The sequence below is a fragment of the Eschrichtius robustus genome, chromosome X, assembly GCF_028021215.1.
Source record: "Eschrichtius robustus isolate mEscRob2 chromosome X, mEscRob2.pri, whole genome shotgun sequence".
NCBI classification, from domain to species: Eukaryota; Metazoa; Chordata; class Mammalia; order Artiodactyla; family Eschrichtiidae; genus Eschrichtius; species Eschrichtius robustus.
Genome location: NC_090845.1, coordinates 2,366,831 through 2,385,966, shown reverse-complemented (window position 1 = coordinate 2,385,966; position 19,136 = coordinate 2,366,831). Strand labels below are relative to the sequence as shown.

General features: G+C 47.6%; 2 protein-coding genes across 2 annotated transcripts in view; both read right to left on the bottom strand.

The window, feature by feature from the left end:
* The window catches only part of XG (Xg glycoprotein (Xg blood group)), a 38,705-nt gene extending 36,399 nt beyond the window's left edge, over positions 1 to 2,306 (bottom strand). The window contains exon 1 of the mRNA XM_068533365.1: positions 2,069 to 2,306. Within this exon, the coding sequence (XP_068389466.1) occupies positions 2,069 to 2,129 (61 nt within the window). The 5' untranslated portion in view covers positions 2,130 to 2,306. The remainder of the gene's footprint in view (positions 1 to 2,068) is intronic.
* An 8,417-nt stretch (positions 2,307 to 10,723) lies between these two features.
* CD99 (CD99 molecule (Xg blood group)) overlaps positions 10,724 to 19,136 on the bottom strand; it is a 33,266-nt gene continuing 24,853 nt past the window's right edge. Inside the window, exons 8-10 of the mRNA XM_068533833.1 lie at positions 18,895 to 19,008; positions 12,528 to 12,584; positions 10,724 to 11,247 (exon numbers count right to left, since the gene is read on the bottom strand). Coding sequence (XP_068389934.1) covers positions 11,222 to 11,247; positions 12,528 to 12,584; positions 18,895 to 19,008 — 197 coding nt within the window. The 3' untranslated portion in view covers positions 10,724 to 11,221. The remainder of the gene's footprint in view (positions 11,248 to 12,527; positions 12,585 to 18,894; positions 19,009 to 19,136) is intronic.

Here is a 19,136-nt window from a genome sequence, read left to right as displayed (position 1 = left end):
TTTATACACACAGTTTAGTCATTATAAGAATGGTTAAGTGATGTTCACCATGATGATAGTCTGCTTTTCCGGAGCCTTTGTAACAAGCATCTTGACAGCCTTGCAGGAAGTGTTTGGGGACCTCGTGAACTCCCTCACGCCGAGAGCTGCTGGTGGTTTGGGGTGTGAGGGGGCAGTCCATGCATTTAACAAACTACCCAGGACTCGGGACATCTGCACAACGTGTTCACACCGACGCGCCCTGACCCAGACCTCACTACCTTTCCTATCCCTCCTCACACCTCTCCTGCCTCTGCACGTTCCCAGCAATGTGACCTCAGACAAATGATGGAACACCTCCGTGCCTCCGTGTACCCATCTATAGAAGGGCATCAAGGGACTCCCCTGGCAGTCCAGTGGTTAAGACTCTGCGCTTCCAATGCAGGGATGCAGGGGACACGGGTTCAATCCCTGGGCAGGGAACTAAGATCCCACATGCTGTGCGGCATGGCCAAAAATAAAATAAAATAATATCATCTTCAAAAAGAAAAAAAAAAAGTTCCGTGTTAGATCAAAAAAGGAAACATATTTAAAAAAAAAAAAAAAAGAAGAAGAAAGAAAAAGCGCATCAAGCCTGGCAGCCCCAGCCCAGGGCTGTGTGAGAATGAACTTGATTAACACCCGCAGAGCCTGTAGGAAGTCATGCCCTCATCAAAAGAACGTAACCTGGGCATCCTCAGAAGAACTCGGCTAACATCAGCCAGGGCCGGCTCCTGCATTTTTTTCTCTTCTGAAGAACGGCGGTTAAATCCACAGCAAATTTCCCCAGCACATATGATGAGCCACGTGAGAAGCTGAAGGAATCTGACATCCCATTATCCCCAAAGGAGCAAACCGACTGCGCCTGGTAGGAGGCTGAGTGGCCTGAACCCGCAGGTAAACCCACAGCTCCTACTGCGTGCACAGCAGCAGGAATAAACGCTCAGACGGGTTTTGCTGGCTTGGCTTCTGGGCGGGTCTGTGTAGAATCAGAGCTCTGCCCTCTTGCTGTTCCTTCAGCCCTGGTGTCAGTCAGTTCAGGGACTAACATCTCCCTGCAAACAGAAGCGCCTGGACTGCATTTCTGCGTGACCCACGTGCCGGGGGTGGGGGGGCAAGATGCGCAGACAACGAGGATTCCTGGAAGGGTCTCGGGGAAGATCCTGGGCGCTGGGTGCCAGGATGTCTCACAAAACCACATCTGCCCCTAAGCAACCATCCTCAAACAGGATAAACAGGAAATGCCACCAGAGTGCCATCCAAACGAAATCCTTTAATTCCTAACCTGCAACACTTCTCACTCTTAAATCCTGCCTGGGCCTCCATCTCCTAAAATTCAAATATTCAAAGGACCAAAGGAGCTTATCCAATTGCTGTTAAATCCTACATGTCCTGGGTAAATTATAGTTCCCAAACTAGGTCTCTCCCCACCTCTGCTGTCCGACAAACCAAAATCCCGGCATTACCAGAAGAGCCTGTATTGAAGTTTGGGGCGTAAACAATTCAGATGCTTTTAATTTGCCAACAGGAGGGGTGACATTGTTGAGAAATGTCTAAAAACCTGAACGGAGGCTGCCCTTCCAGCAAACCCAATCTTGGGTGATCGGTCCCACAAAACCAAGCTGTGTCTCAGTTCCATTGTCCCCATACGGAAACTCAGCACTAATATTTTAAATCAAAAACAAGGAATTGAAAAATCCCAGCACGCCCCAGGAACACGGGTCACTTTTTTCCATGTGTGACACACCCAGAGATCAAAAGCAGACAACAGAAACAGTTCGCTTCTAAGTGCTGTGGTCCACATCCTACACTTCTGGGTCCAATTCCCAGACCCCGATTTGGTACCCGGCCCCTTTTTCTCCCCTCAAAGCCATCATACTTGGTCTGTTTTTTGTTTTTTTTTTTATTTTTCTACAATCTGGCACGTTAGAGCCATTTCCCGAGTGGTAGTGGTTTGGGGCGGAGGTTTTTTTTTTTTGCTTTTTGTTTTAAAGCAGCCAGATAGAAATGCACACCCACACAGCTCTCCACAGAGCAAACCCTCCCTTACCTCGGATGTGCATCGGAAGACACAGGAACGTGAGGTAGAAGGTGCCCCACCAGGGCTCCATCCTCGGTTAACTTTCAGGCGAACCTTCAGTGTGCGCGCTGGGCGATCTGGCCACGCAACCCTTGCTGGACGGATGTGCTGACTTCTGCTTCCCAGTTTGCAAGGGAAACAGGCAAAGTCTCCAAGCAGAAAGGATGAACCAAACTTGTGTGCCTCTGCCAGAATCTGAAGGGCTGGGCGTTCCGTCCCAAACTGCACGGCCTGGAGCCCGTAAGGCGTGGGCCTCCATGCCGGAGGGCATCCTGGGGAGCCCGCCTCCCTGCGCTACACTGGCCAACCAGCCTCAGGATGCTGGGGAAACAGGTGGCTCCCCCGCACCAATGGGTGTCCTGGGCTTCGCGTAGCTGGCACACCTGCCTGGCAGGTCTGCTTCCCGCGGGCATGGGAGATGCGCCAGGATCAAAGGCGACAACCCTGGGTGCAGGCAGGACACTCCCTGCCCGGCGTCCTTCCCCAGAACCCTCCTGCAGGGCGACGCCAACGCCAGACCCAGCAGAGCGCCCATGCAAAGATCAGAGTATAGACCCATGTTTAATCTCTGCTTCTGCAACTTGAAGACCCTGTACCTTTAAAGAGTCGTGCTGCATCCGTGGACCTCAGTTTCTTTGTAGGTGGCCGGGGCAGTTAGTCTGGCTGGGGCTGCTGGGGGCCAGAGAAGCAAATTTCACCTGGCCCTCCCTCCGTGTCTTCCACCTGAGCTGTGTAAGAAGTGGTAGGATATAGGCTTCTAGAAAATAACCCCTCGGTGTGGAGGGAAGCATTTTGTTTCCAATTGTATACACTTGAGTTACTACACCGTTCAGATAGAAATTATATTATATATGATATATATATTATTTATATATAAATGTATAAATTTTACATACATCTCGGTATATATATTACAGTACAATCTGATGCAAACTATTATATATAGAATGGATCAACAAGGTCCTACTGTACAGCACATGGAACTATTGTCAATACCCTGTGATACACTGTCACAGAAAAGAATAAGAAAAAGAATGTATACATGTATAACTGAGTCACTTTCCTGTGCAGCAGAAATTAAACACAACATTGTAAATCAATGATATTTCAGTAAAAGTTTGAAAAAAAAAAACAAAAGAACGGGTTGGAAGCACCAGATTTATTTTTTATTTTTTAAACTTTTATTGGAGTATAGTAGACTTCCAATGTTGTGTTAGTTTCAGGTGTACAGCAAAGTGAATCTGTTATACATATACATATATCCACTTTCTTTTTTTTTTAAGATTCCTTTTGCGTATAGGCCATTACAGAGTATTGAATAGAGTTCCCTGTGCTATACAGTAGGTTCTTTTATTTTTAATTTTTTTTACATCTTTATTGGAGTATAATTGCTTTACAATGGTGTGTTAGTTTCTGCTGTATAACAGAGTGAATCAGCTATACGTATACGTATATCCTCATATCTCCTCCCTCTTGCGTCTCCCTCCCACCCTCCCTATCCCACCCCTCTAGGTGGTCACAGAGCACCGAGCTGATCTCCCTGTGCTATGCAGCAGTGGAAGCACCAGATTTATAAATTCCAAGGTTTCCATCTCCACAGTGTGGGACATCAGATGAGCTCGTGCATTCATTCAACAAACATTTGATGCACAGCTGTTTTGAGCCAGAGAGGCGGGCTAGATGCCGGCTGTGCGGAGATAGAGAAAGAAAAGTTGTTTACAAAGAGGAGGAGAGAGTTGCAGTGTAATGTTCGGTAATATGGGGGAGCACACCAAGGCCGGGGGGGCTCCTGGGAGGTTCTGCACCCAGCTTGTGTCCTAGAGGCTTCTGGGGAGGGTTGTAGCCTCACGCTGATTTGATTTGATTTGATTTTCTCTTCTCTTATTTTATTTTATATTTTATTTTATACCAGCATACGTGATCTTAGTTCCCCGACCAGGGATTGAACCTGCGCCCCCTGCCGTAACCACTGGACCGCCAGGGAAGTCCCACCTCACACTGAATTTAAAGGCTGGGTAGGAACGGAACAGGAGGGGAGGGATGGAGAGTGGAGGATGAGGAAGGGGTGGGGCAAAGGCACATGGTAGGAAGGGGGGACCCAGGGTTTCTGTGGGACCACCTCTAGGGGGTGCTGAGCACATCGCCCAGCGGTGTGGACCGAATGCTTGTGTCCCTCCAACACGTCATCTGTTGAAGCCATAACCCCCAATGGGATGGTGTTAGAGGGTGGTGTCTGGGGAGTGATTAGGGTTAGATAAGGCCATGAGGGTGGGGCTCCCATGATGGGATTAGCATCCTTGTAAGAAGAGACACCAGACAACTCTCCACCAAGTGAGGACACAGGGAGGAGAAGGCCGTCCAAACGCCCAGGAAAGAGGCCTCAGGAGGAACCAACCCTGCCCACACCTGGATCTCAGATTCCAGCCTCCAGGACTGGGGGAAATACACGTCTGTTATTGAAGCCGTCCCATCTGGGGTATTTATTTCGGCAGCCCGAGCTGACTAATGCGGCCCCGAACTGAAGCACAGAGAGGGCAACGTATAAACCGTCTTCCACCTGCTATTTCACTCTCCCTGATGCCCGGGTGCCATAACCTGGGGGCTACGGTGGGGCTTAAGATACCAGTTCTGGCCACAAGGAGTCAAGGTTCCCTTGACAGCAAAGGCACAAGGATTAAAAACAAACAAACAGGCCACGGAGCAACTAAGCCTGTGCACCCCAACTACGGAAGCCCGCGCACATAGATCCCGTGCTCTGCAACAAGAGAAGCCACCTCAATGAGAAGCCCGCGCACCACAATGAAGAGTAGCCCCTGCTCGCCACGACTAGAGAAAGCCCGCGTGCAGCAACAAAGACCCAACGCAGCCAAACATAAATAATAAATTAATTAATTAAAAAAACAAGCAAACAGAAAACACCTTAACTGCCATGAAGGGCGATCATTCAAGTAAGTCTACGTGCTTTGGGAACCCCAAAATCAAGACCCTCAAATATTTGAGTTGACGCATGAAGAGTGAACACAAAGTTGCTGTAGGAGAAGGCGGGGAGGACATTCCAGGTGTGAATGTCCTGAGTCTGGGTTTGGGCTGGGTCCCCTGGGAATGAAGTGACAACGCATCGGGGCTTGATTTTGCTAGTTCCATGTGCAACTGAAGATCTGTGTTCTGCAGGTGGCAGGGAGGGGGGGTAACGTTGCACTTTGAATCGGGGGGGACAGAGACGGGATCCTTATGTGAAGATAAACCCACTAGGGGTCTTGGAGGTGGTTATAGATTGGGGCAAATTTCTTCTTCTTTTTTTCAACTGAAGTAGAGTTGATTTACAATGTTGTGTTAGTTTCAGGTATACAGCAAAGTGATTCATTTATACATATACATATTCTTTTTCAGATTCTTTTCCATTCTACATTATTACAAAGTTTTGAATATAGTTCCCGGCGCTATACAGTAGGTCCTTGTCGCTGACCTGCAGAAAAATAATGCATTTTCTGTAAGAGCAATTCTAGGAACACAAAACAGGGCCGTCCGGCAGCCACGGAGATGCAGAGAATGATGAAGAATTGAAAGCCAAAGCAGAGCTAGCATACTAGAAGACTACTACAATCACCGTGTTTCATTACCCCGGAAGAACTACTCAACGGCTCACGAAGAGGGTCTCAGATGTGATTGGGAATAATTAACTGCTCTGCCCCCTCCAAGACCCTGCGATGCAATTCAGAGATCTACAGATGTTGCTTTCAAGCTCCATTTGATTTTGGAAAATGTTCCCCTTCGTTGTTTCATTTGGACTTTGTTCCACCATAAAACAGCAAAAATGGGTGAACGTACGTTACTTAAGTTGGAGGCCTTTTGCTGTAACTTCCAAATTCTCTACATCTTCACTTGAAACATGGTCTGGCGACTGAGGCCAGTGATTATTCCTAATTTCACCCAGTCTGTTATTATTTTCTGCCCTAAGGCTTTTGACAGGGCCTCATTTATCCATATACATGTTGTATATGTAAGGGTTATATGTATATGTAACATATAAGGTTATATGTATATGTAAGGGTTAACCCTTACAAGCTACCCACCTCTAAGCAGTGGGGAAGAATAAAAGGTTAACATTTGCAGAAGGCTTTGAATCTCTCTGATACACGGAATAAGTGCATGAGAAAGAAAGAAAAAAAATTTATCCAGGTTGGGAAAGCAGTTTTTAAATACCCAGACAGGCTGGTTTGATGCCAAACAGACCTAAAAGGAGAAATGAATCTTGACATTTTCTGCATTTGGGGAGCATCTAAAAATGTGCATATATTTTTCTTGATCGTCTGGTGTTTTGTTTTTTTTCCCCTTTTACCTCTTTGTAAAGCTCAGTCACTTAGATGGATCATTTTGACGCACAGAGGTGCGTGTGTGTGTGTATGTAGGAAAACACTCTAAGGAAAACTGCGTGTAAAATCCTACACTGTACATAGAGCCATCAAGGAGAGGAGATGATGTGGTTGGAAAGGGGCTTCCTTCCAATTTCCCCATCCATAAACATGAATGAAGCTCGGACACAGGATACAAAATGCATGAACTTCAAAAACTGTACGCTCAGTGAGAGAAGCCAGGCAGAAAAGAGCACATCGTGTGTGATTCCTTTTATATGAAATGTCCAGAACCAGCAAGGCCATAGAGACAGAAAGCACATTGGTCGTTGCCAGGGGTTGGGGGAGGGGAGGTTATGTGTTGAACTGTGTCTCCCCCCCACCCCACAACAAAATCATAGTTTGGAGTCCTAACTTGCAATACCTCAGACAGTGACTTGTGTTGGAAATGAGGTCAGTGTAGATGGGATTAGTTCAGACAAGGTTGCAGTAGAGCCAGGTGGGATGTAATCCAAAACGACTCACCTCCTTATACTAAGGGGGAAAGCTGGACACGGCACACGGGGAGACAGCCGTGTGACGATAAAGGTAGAGATTGCAGTGATGAATCTATAAGCCAAGGAACATCAAAGATGGGCAGCCAGCACAAGAAGCCGAGAGAGAGGCTGGAACAGACTCTCCCGTGGACCCTCCAGAAAGGAACCAGCCTGCCCACACCTTGATCTCGGACTTCTGTTCTCCAGAACTGCAAGAGAACACATTTCTGTCGTTTAAGCCACCGCCCGCCCCCCCCCACCATCTGTGGTGCTTTTTCACAGCAGCCCCAGGACACTCGTCCAGGGAGTCGCCTGATGAATGTCCTCTGGGGTTCATAAAAATATCTTGGAACCAGACAGAGGCCGTGGTTGCATAACATGGTGAAACCATCAGACGCGAGACAAACAGGACTGTTCTTGCTTCGAGGTTGGCCCTTGGCAGCAGACAACGTGGCAGGAAGACCTCCACCGTCCTGCCCTGCGTGAGGTTGGGGAAGACCCACATTGATCAAGGGGTGTCCAGGGCCTCATCGGCCCCATAAAAGTTGGGTGGAAGGAGAAAAAGCAAAAATGCCTCTGCTCCAACCTCCCCCAGGCTGACAAGGAGGAAGGGCTGGGCCACAGACGGGACGGTCACAGGAAGGGTGCCCTGGGGCAGGGGACGGCGCTGTGTGTGCTAGGAGATGCAGGGGCTTTCTGAGTGGGCAGAACCCCAATGCCTTTCTTAGGAAGCCTGCTGGTGGAGAGGGGGCAGCGCTTGGGAGCCCCCAGGGGCAGGGAGGGTGAGGAATGGCTGGTGGGGACGCCTCAGGTTAACCTGTTACACCTGGGGCTTGGGGTGTTTCCAGCAAGGTGGGTCGTGAGGATGGACACGGGCCTGGGGTGACATAAAAAAGAGCAGGAGACCCGACAGCAGGTGGCCTGTGGCCCCGTGGGACCTGCTTGAGGCCAGAGCCGAGGTCCAATCACGTGCGGACAAGTGTGCGTCTGGCTGTACCTGGGCATCTCTTAAGCAGAATGACGGACGCAGGGATTCATTCTCAGGCACGGGTGTGGGAGAGGCAAGCACTGACCTGGGACAGCAGTTGTTGGAAATCCTTGTGGAAGCAAAATGGGTGCAAAATAGCCACTACCTTCCCCACCACGCCTGACCCCTGCAAGACGCAGTTTGAAGTACAGGTATTTTATGTATTCAAGCAGGTGTTACCAACCTTTTTCTGTAAAGGATCCGATAGGACAGAAAAAAATAAAGAAACACTTCCTCCCCTGGGAGGGCCAGGAATTTAGTGGATGACATAAACTGCATTTCAAATCAGTGGGAAAACATGGATTATTCAATAAATGGTTTGGGAATAATGGGATTATCCCATGGCGGTTTTTAAAAAACTAAATACCAAGGAATCTCTTCCTCATTCCCTTTACAGAAATGCATTCCTAGGGGAGCAAAAATTCTAATGTAAAAAAACCCCACAAAAGTGTCAGAAGTATGACAGCAAGCCCAGAATCCATTAACTAACTTCACTGCACAAAAATAATAAAAATGAATGGGGGAAAATATCACTTCAGAGTTAAAAGGTGAAGGATAAAGTGAAAAAGAGTATTTGCTACTTACTTCACAGTCATATCTTTAATATGTAAAGAGTTCCTACAAATCAATAAGGATAGGACCGATAACACATATAAACACAGGCAAAAGGCACATTCATTTCCCCCAGAAATGGAATGCAAATGGGTCCCCCACACACAGATTCTCAATCTCACTTGTGTTAAGAGAAATGCAATGTAAAAGCAGTTGATTTGATATCATTTTTCAACTTATAGATTGGCACCGATCAGAAAGTTTGCATGGCAGTGAGGAAACAGATCTGACATCGCTGGGGGGGGGTATCATGAATTTGCACAGCCTCTATGGGGGATGACTGGGCAGTGTCCATAAAAATTAAATACACACATGCTTTTTCTCCTCACAAAGCCAACTTCAGGCATTAATGCAACACACACACTTGCACAGAGCCACAAAAATGTGCTTACAGAGATATTCATTGCAGCATCTTGATAGCAAAAACTTGGCCACAGCTTAAGTGGGTTGATCAAAAATCCATAATGACCCAGACTTATAACAAATCCTCCACTGGTATTGTCTCCCTTTGGCCCTTAAATAAAATATTTATATTGACTTCAAAATCTGTTGGATTGTGATTTCTTCATATGGGAGTTCCAAAATGATTTTAAAAAGCAATCGTCATGCCAAGTATTTAATGATCCAAGCCACATAATTTAAATTCAAATTTTCAAAAGACAGACCTTTGATAAAATCATGTTTATTTTAATGTCAACATGAAATTAAGCTGAGTCTACAACAATGTATATCCACCGTCCATAAGAAAAGCCCAGTTAACATATTTCTTAAATGTATACTTATTTACGAATGAGTCGTAATTTCATATCCTTAAAAAAATACCCATCCTTTCACTCTTCTCTTCTTTAATGAGGCATTTATGCTTATAGTATGATTGCAATGCTTATAAAATGCCAACGTTATTCAGGGTTACAAAAAGACTTTATGCATTTTTTTCTTATTATGAAGCAAGTCAGTGTGCACAATCTGACCTCAAAGGCAACCCCTGATGACTCATTGGGGAGAATATGGAAGCTCTCTGCTACCTTTGTAGCCAGGTGTTCTGAGCCAGTTAGCGAGGGAACCCAAGCATATTGACTAATCCGGCCCTCAGCTCTTGACAACTGGCTGACCCCATCCATTGATGGATGACATTTATTTGTGTTCCGTCCTGTAGAATCCAGAATTTCATGTTCACCATTGTGCACACCAGGTCATAGGTATTCGTTGAATGAAGCAATGAATGGATACGATAAATAGCCAATCCTTTTTTTTTTTTTAAACCATTTCATATACTCAAAAGTTACCATAGTGTCAAAGACAGAACAAGTTAAATAGCCAGATGACGGTCTCCAGCAATACCTTGAGAAAGAAACTCCAAAGGCTTTTAGATAATGCGGTGAGGAGAGGTCACAGAAAGGATACGGACGTCCTCAACAGCAGGGGGTTGGCTCAGATGCCTACCCCTCAAACTACTGGCAGAGTTTCTGAGCTTCAGAAGTGAGAAAGACCCAGAATTCATGACTGATACTTCATAGCTGCCCTTTCCCAAGTCAGGGGATTTGTGAAGGCAGCCCACGCAGGTGTGCTAACGTCATACCCTTGAACCTGGACAGGCTGATGTGAAACACACAACAGTTCTTTACACCATCATCCGTGACAAGATTAAATCTTCCCAGGAAACCGCCACTGCTCTGGATTACTATCCTAAGAGCTTTACGCGAGGCAAGCCTGTGCCACTGGAAACTTAATATTTCCGTGGAGGGTAGTCTCTGGGTGAGGTCCAGCCCATCTGCAACATCAGGGCTTCTGCACTTCCCGAGATGAACACAAAAATCCAAGCAAACAAAGCCCTTCTGTATAAAAGCAAGCATTCTGGAAGCTGTGCAGTGTGTGTGCACTGTCCTAAATGGGGGGAATGCTTCTAAAGGTGGAAAAGTCATCGTTTGTTACCAGGAGAAGAGGAGGCATTCCGTTCATTGCAAGATGTTATAAAGAGCGAACACTTCAGGTGATCGTCTGTCTTACAGCCGCAGAAAAGGGAACAGGGGATCCATCCCACTAGTTTCACAACCTTTTTTAAAAGTCACCCCATGGTAAAACATTAAGTAAGAAGTACTTGGTTTCTAATTTCTTTTTATTAGTTTGGTGTGGGAAAAAAAAAAAAAATCCTAATAAATGGAAGAACTTTTGAGGAAACTAGCTGAAGGCTTACCTCACTCTATAAAAGGGTCAACGTTAGCAGAGGTTCAGACGCATTCAATTTACAGGCAATTTGTAAACAGCCCGGAGTTTCTGTTTGGGGAACTTCAGTGGGGTTGAATGATGGGGACTTGGTCAGTCAGCCTTTCACACAGCACGGGGGAAACGCCTCAGGGCCGTGGAGAAGGTGAGTATAATTCCCCTCTGGAGGCAAAACTCATCACAAGTCAATCTCACCCACCCAGCACGGTGGTGACGCACCTCAAGATTAAAACTAGGAATCCCAAGTTGAGCAAAGGCACAGACAAGCCGGGGCTTGCTCCCTGCGGGACCGCTCTGTCCCTGCAGGCGATCTTTGCAGAGGCTCAGCAGGCGAGCTTGGGATCCTGCTAGGAATCACTTGGCTGCCGACCTTCTATTTCTCCAGAAGGGTCTGTTGAACTGCAGAGGACCAAGACACAAGAACAGATTTTAAAAGGCATCCCCAGCGGACCCCGACAAGCATGCGAATACCTGTAGGTGGAAAATTCCAGAAGTGGGTGACTCTATTTCTACAGAAGATAGAAGTGTGCTCAAAACTCAGTGCTGACAGAAAGCAAAAACTAAATCTAACTGGTTAGAAAAAAAAATTCAATAAATTTCATACTACGATGCAACGGTTGCTATTAGAAACTGACACTTCGGGAAAAGTAGGAAGAATCTAAGAAGAGGCATTCTCTACTAGCGACTTCTCTGAGACGGTAAGAAATGTCTGCCAACTACAAATTTCAGAATAAATAATTCTGTAAATGAGGGTCCACGGCGTTGGTTCATTTACAACGGTGCAGGGCTAAGATTTTCTGATCAGTTCATTTCTGTTTTGGAGGTCTCTTTCGCATTTTCTCGTGCTTAAAAAGGATAGCTCATTTTATACATCTTTCCCTTATTTGAAAGAGCAATGAGCTAGACACTTTCTAAAAGTCTGTATTTTTAGAATTAAAACTATGTTAACTTTTCACTAAAAACTTATCTTGGGACTTCCCCGGCGGTCCAGTGGTTAAGACTCTGCCTTACAATGCAGGAGGCGTGGGTTCCATCCCTGGTTGGGGAACTAAGATCCCACATGCCATGGGGTGTGGCCAAAAACTTTAAAAAAACCCCAAAACTTATGTCAAGTCCACAGGCGTCCTATGAAATAAATGTTGCCTTTCTTGGGCAAAGGAGTGGGTCTCCACATGTATACACAAATAAAAGAAAGAAACACACACAGGTGTAGGGACACATAATTTGTGTTTTCCTGCCATTTTCAGAAGTGGTCCTAATCACTGAACATCCACCTCTGGCCCTGAAAAGTTTCCATAATTTGTACCACCTCCTCTTGGTCTAATTCTCCACTGGGTTGGGAGGATTCTGTAAAAGTGACCGCAGCACGTGAAAATGCTGCAAAAGGTGCATCTCAGAAGATGCACGCCGGCCAGCTGCTGACTCCGGCCATGCGGCAACGGGGCGACACTTGGAAAATTCTCGTAGCCGACATTTAAAGAGAACTTGAAGCAGACTTAGGTCTCTCATCAGAAGCCTCAAGGCCCTGGAAAGCCTATGTAGCACCTCCCCAGAAAACCCCCTTGAAAACTTCGAGACACAGAGGATCCCATCCAAGAATCTGAGCAGGGCCGCGGTGAGAGGAGGTAAAACAGACCCGCGGGGGGGGCCGGGAGGGGGCCACTCGGGTCGCTTCTTACCGGGTGGTTCTGCGTTGGCGCCCTGATGGTTCTCCATGTTGACCTCGCCCTGGTCGGCTGCAAGCAAGAACAAAACGCCCCAGGGGGGTGAACACAAAGACAACACACCCTGATGGTCACTCTCAAGCCGAACTGGCCTCCCACCTCCTGCCCCCAAGCAGAGGACCGCCCTGGTCATCAGGGCATGAAGGGCACCTCGTGGGGCCTGGTTTGTTCGCTCCTGTGCTTTTTCAGTCTATCATTATATTTCCCTATTTCTACTCCCGAAGTTTTCGAACACACGTCGACGCAAAGAGGACCATGCCGCGCCCCACCGGCCCCCAGAAACGATCTCCCAACATACAGTGTGAGGCGACAGAATTCAAAATGCACGAGCGAGCGGGGCGGGGGGACGGGACGGGACGGGACGACAGGGTTGAGGGAGGGATGGAGTGGGAGTTTGGGCTTAGCAGATGCAAACTGCTAATGCTGAGGATGGATCCACAACAAGGCCCTACTGTAGAGCACAGGGAACTCGATTCAATATCCTGGGATAAGCCATCATGGAAAAGAATACGAAAACGAACATATAACTGTATAACTGAATCACTGCTGTACAGCAGAAATTAACACAACGTTGTAAACCAACTATACTTCAGTTAGAAACAAACAAAAACGCAGGAGAGATTCCCAGTCAAAACATGTTTATTTCTTTACTGCATGCTCAGGAAGGGACACGGAAGCACGTATGACATGAAAAGGACTGAAGTAGCTCACGGGACCCATGACAACCGTTCTCCTATTTTCCCGAAGCTTTGATTTTCGCAAAACACCAGCATCTGGGGTTAGCATTACCCGCGAACACCCAACACCCCTTTTAATCCCGGTTCCAGAAACACGCATCCCCCGTCTGTATGAAATGGATTCCATGAGCCCTCACCCTTTCCCCCAACCACGAAAGGAGACCCCAGTCAGAGACCAAAATTCTAAGATGACAAAAAAAAGAAAGAGAAACACCCAAAGAGGAGAGAGTTTGAAGAGATCTGTGAAAACACTGCAGGTAGGTCACTGCCAATGTCACGTCTTCTGCTGGCCGGGCAGGAGGTAGGCTCTGAACACACGCACATTTTAGAGTGAACTATTATGACGAGAAATCCTAAATGTGCTTTACTTTCACATGACAAAGAATCTCCCTTCCAAAAGAAAAAGAAAGGAAGAAAAAACCCAGTAAAAATATTCTAATGGGTCCGCAGAAACCCTATATCTGGCTACGTTCAAGGAAAAGAAAAAAAGAAATGCCCCTGGGAAATAATAAAGTACAGCCAGACCCAAATCCATTTGGGGCCAAGCGTTATTTCCAACAAGTAAAAGGCACGTTCAATCCATTATCTGAAGAGACATTTGGGGGGAGGGGGAGGGGATGCTGGCACACTTGGTGTCACCAACGCCCAGCATCTGGGGAGAGCCTGAGGGAGGGTGGGTGCTTCGTGGGCGGGGAAAAGGATCGGCCCCCTGGGATCCTGTTTAGCTGGAGCCGTGTGGTCAGGGATGCAGGGCCGGATTCCCCGTTGCCAAGCGCCCAACCCAACCCCAGGGAACCCTAAGAGGAGACCCGGGCTCCACAAGGTGCATTGTCCCGCTGCAACCTCAACACTTAGAAGGCCAAACACAGCACATCTCAAAATCAAAACCAAAGCAACTCACATGCTTTTAAGCGAGGAGCCACTTGAGCTATGAAGGCAATTACAGCAATGGCAGCTTTAGGGGTCTCTATGTGTGCGGGCTATTTACGTAAACACAGCAAGCACTGGGGCCAAGGGCAGACCCCAGAGACCACTGACCGGCAGGGTCTCATCCGGAGTTCACACCGAGGACTTAATTCTTGGGGCACAGAGATTCGATTTAAATGCACCCCTGTGCTAACTGAGACACGGGCTTTATTTCATCAGAACCAAGAAATCTGCAGACGCTTTCTTCAAAGACCCAGACGGCCGGCAAGGCGACCACTGTCAAGGCCATCAAGGTGACCGGCGGAAGAGGACCAGGCCCACGGGAGGGGCACGGAGAGCCTCCGTTGCAGGGTTCTTAACCCACCTCCTGATACTAACCCCCAAAACCTGCCACTCGGCCACCAGATCACCACCAGCCATTTCACCCCGGGAATGGACGTCACCCTGACGCTCGGCACGCGGTCGGAAAAAGAAAACTAATATTTACGCACAAGAAGGAGATGGTCTGATGTTAAAAAGGAAAAAAAAAAAAAAAAAAAAAAATGCAGCAATGACTTCCATGCTTACGGGGATATACAAGGATGCAAGAATTCTAGGATGTCAAGATCCCAACACTCACTTCTCCACTGACCTTAGAAATTTAAGATCGTGAGATTTTTAGGTTTTTCCTAAATATGTGGATTTTTTTTTTCCCCCGCTGCAAACTGGGAAATTCACATAATTGGCAAAAACTGATCCGAGAAAGAGTTAGGAAATACTTCATGGAAATGGACCATAAGAATCCAGGGGCTATGGAATCAGAAGGTTAAAAATCCCATCATGAGCGTGAAAGATGAAACCCTATGACCCAAGGCCGGCTTTGCCCCAGGACTCTGAAAGCGGGACGGCTAACCCCCTGCAGGATCCGCTGGCAAGGACGGGGGATGGTGAGAAACCTGGCTATTTCACGGAAGCCCCTGGCGGCACCATTTCTTTCTGTCGGATTTCACTTTAAAAGGAAATGTCTGCAGTTCTCTTCCTTATTCTGAAGCTACCTGGGCCTTAAAATGTAATATCATACGCTTCTGTGCACCGTGAAGGGAGAAAACATATAGGATTCAAGGCATGGCATCCGGTCTGGGAGAAACACATCACAGCGGCAGTTTTACTAATAAGGAAAAGGACAAATGACAGCAAGGTCTGCTTTCGACTCTGCGTCTTTGTAGATAAACGCGGATCGGAAAGGAGGATCTTGAGGCCCCGCCTGGGGTTTTCTGCTCGTCCCTAGGTCTTCGACTCATCTGAAACGGAAGGTCAGAAAAGGAAAATGAAAGAAAAACAAACAACGAGAAGTAAACGTCTGAAAGGTTTGCTTCAGGTGCATGCCCACAGCCCAGGCAGCAGTGCAAGCTGTTAGGAAGACGCCCTCTGGGCTCAGAAGTTGAGGAGACAGGCTGACAGAGCAGAGCCTCACAGAGCGGACACCGGGATTAAGTGGGGGGAGGGAAGGGGGGCGGGAGGAAAGGAGGAGGGAAGGAAGGAAGGGAAGAGAGGGGGGAGAGAGAGGGAGGAAGAAAGAAAGGAAGGAAGGAAAGAAGGAAGGGAAAGAGAGAAAGAGAGAGGGAAGGAAGGAAGGAAGGAAAGAAGGGAGGGAGAGGACATGCCAGTAGCTCACTTCACCAAAGCCTCAAGAATCTGCCACCATCAAGGACAAGGGAAGCAGCTGGCGGATGTGCGGTGAGCAACGAGAATCAGCCGTCGAGCACACCCAGTGACAACAACCGAACACTGTGCCCTGTGCAAGCGGTCAGGCTCAGCACCATCCGTCATTTAAACTGGTGACTTGAAGCCAACCCACGAAAACGCAAAGACGCACATCCACCAGGAGCCTGCGTCCCAAAACGGCTTTAAGAGGCCAGCTTGCATCACTTGGAAGAAAACCAGATTAAACTCCTAGAGTCACAACTTCAAACCTTTAGGAATAAAGGACAGAGCTACCAAACTTTGCTGGCCGTGGAAGTTTTCTCCTATCTTCTCACGGAGAAGCTCTTAAGTATATATCAAGACTGACAGTACTAGATTGATGTATCTCCACGTTGGGAAAACACATCTGCTTCCCCTCCCCCCCCCGTTAAGTGCTCGAGAGGAAGCTTGGCGCAAATTCAACAGACACTACAAAATTCAATACAACGAGGTCCTGGCAAGTCACTCTGTAAACCACCACGCTCAGAGCGTAATGGTTTACCCCAAACCACGCTTCCTCCAAGGCTGGGACCTCACTGTACAGGGTGTAGCCATATCCCCCTTACCAAATCTCCAAGCTCACCAGTGCACACCTTAAAATAACCACCCCAGAAATAAAGCCTACAAAATAGTCCTGCACGGACCTGAAAAGGTCTAGGATCGTCATGCACCCGACGCCTGGCCATCTCTGTTCATAAAAACACATAACTGACAACAAACACTAAATTCATTTTATAAGGCAGGTCTATAAACAGCAATATCTACCCACGTAGTCAGAAAGACGCTCACTGTCTGCATTAGACTTGGTGCTTCTATGAGAAAAGGGACCTAATTTTCTTTGTGTCAATGCTGGACATTTTACAGCTGGAGACGAAAGTGCCTAATTACTGAAATCAGAACTACCCGCTTCCTTCCCCCATGAAGGCTTGCCCCCCCCTTTTTTTTTCCTTTTTCTTTGTGCATCTACATCAGCCCAAGACCATGAACCTGTGAAAACCACAAAGCAAATCAAATATTTAAGGTCGCACCTAATGTTAATTCAGCCTAAGAAGAGAGACTGAAGGACGTGTTCTAGGGGAATGAATGTAGCCAACCTCTCCGGAAGCATAAGTTGAATCCTCACCTGCCCTGAGCCAGTTCTTCAGAAAGTTCGCTTTTGGTTTTGAAAATCGTACGTTCAACTCTTTCTACCCGGGAAGCTTTCCGTTTCCATGCCCACCCCTTCCCCCTGCAATGGGGGAAGAGTGGTTGAACCCAAGCCCGAGACCCAAGGGTGGGGTAGGGTGGGATGCAGAACACTTGGTTTTCCCAATTTCTGAATCCCTTTTCCAAATATTAGATGATGTCAAGTCTATTAAGATTCTTGGGTGCTTCCTCAAATCCCTGTGTCTTGACATATGAACATCCAGAGTCCAACTCATATATCCGATTCACACGGTATATCATATATCCAATTCACACGGTAACAGAAATGCTCTGTAATTCCAGAGTCCAACTGGGGTTCGCCTGAAGATTTTCAGAAACTTCTGGGGCCAGGACTTCCCGTGCATCCTTGCCTAGTGAGCGCCTTCCTCTCCTGGCTGAGCGTCAAGCTCTGAGTTTGAGAGTCTTCAGAGAAAGGGGGAAATGTCATTGAAAAGGAAACAGAAATTCACTTCCATCGAACCCCTAGTCTTTTAAGTCTTTGCTCGTTCTAGGAGAAGTAAAAGAAAAAGGTGTTTTCTTTTGTTCTGTTTCCCCCCACTCGGTTCTAACTGTAGATCTTTTATAAGTATCTCCTGGAACTTGGTCATCTGTCCATTTGGGCATCGCTGGACGCCCGCCATTCCGCCAGCCAACCACACTTTCCTGAGCGCGGCCAGATGGAAGGCGCCCACTCCCACGAGGGAAATAAGATGCACTCAGGCACCCCTACCCTCCACTGCAAGGACAGGGATATAAAAATGGCCTCTTATTTTAGGTCTCTAAATCCAAACGCTGTGTCAGACTTTCAATTTCAGGCTATAAATAGTGTTTGTGAACCTAAAAATCTGGAATGATGGAAGATGAAGGTAAACTCCATCCCTAGAGGGTAACTTTGCCTCTATCAAGTCTTCTGGGAATTTCCCAAGAACCCTCAGGAAAGGGTCCTTTAGGCAGATGACACCAATGGCCAACGGCAAAGCATGAATAAGGACTTGGGGTTATACACAGAAGGGAAGTTCAGATACCACAAGCCTCCTCTGAGGAGGATGGGCAGCCATGGTCCATGGGGCCACCACAAACCACACTGCAACCCACCCCTCGCTGGTTCTCAAAGCAAGACCTAGACAGAGCCTTCCGGAGACGCACAAACATTAACTGTGCTCAAAACAGTAGAACTCACTGATGTCAGGACGAATCCTAAGTAACTTAGCATTTGAGTCCAAAGTCCCCAAATGCCCAGTGATGGAATTCCGATCTCTGGGCTGGTAACGGTGGCATTCGGCGGTCCATGTAAATAACAATGAATGAATCGTAAGAGCGAACATTTCATCAGCACTCACTCTCTGCCAGGCAACCTGTCAAGACTTTCACACATGACCTTTTTGACCTTCACACATGACCTTACTGACCTTCACACATGACCTTACTGACCTTCACACATGACCTTACTGACCTTCACAAAAATTCTAAAGCGCAGACTATCATCTCTCCTCGTTATGGGAACGCCTGCCCCCCAAAACGGAGTGGTTAGTAACTTGCACAAGCTCACATGGCTAAACGCAGGAGATGCTGGGATCAAAGCCACAAAGTCAGATCCCAGTTTTCTAGCGACTTCAGGACCCCCTCGGCCGCCTTCCACGTGTTTCGTGCCAACCTGAGTTCTGCTTTTTAGTGCTTTTTTTTTTTTAAGGAAAGCACGGTTTTCAAAGTAGCAAGGCCCCACGGAAAGGACGCGGCGGTGAACGCCTTACCGTTCTCTTTGAAGCACAGCTTCTTCTTCTGGTAGGCGATGAAGCTGGAGATGGCACCGGCCACGGCCACTGCGACGGCACCGACGATCCCAGGGACCACCCCCGGGGAGTCGGCTGTGGGAGGAAGCACAGGGCACCGTGACAGGCAAACACGTAACCCTCACGGGCGGACCACGGGGCCAGGGGCTGGCGGCCCTGCCCGGAGGAAGAGGATGGGGCTGAGGCCTGAGAGGCGGGGCCCC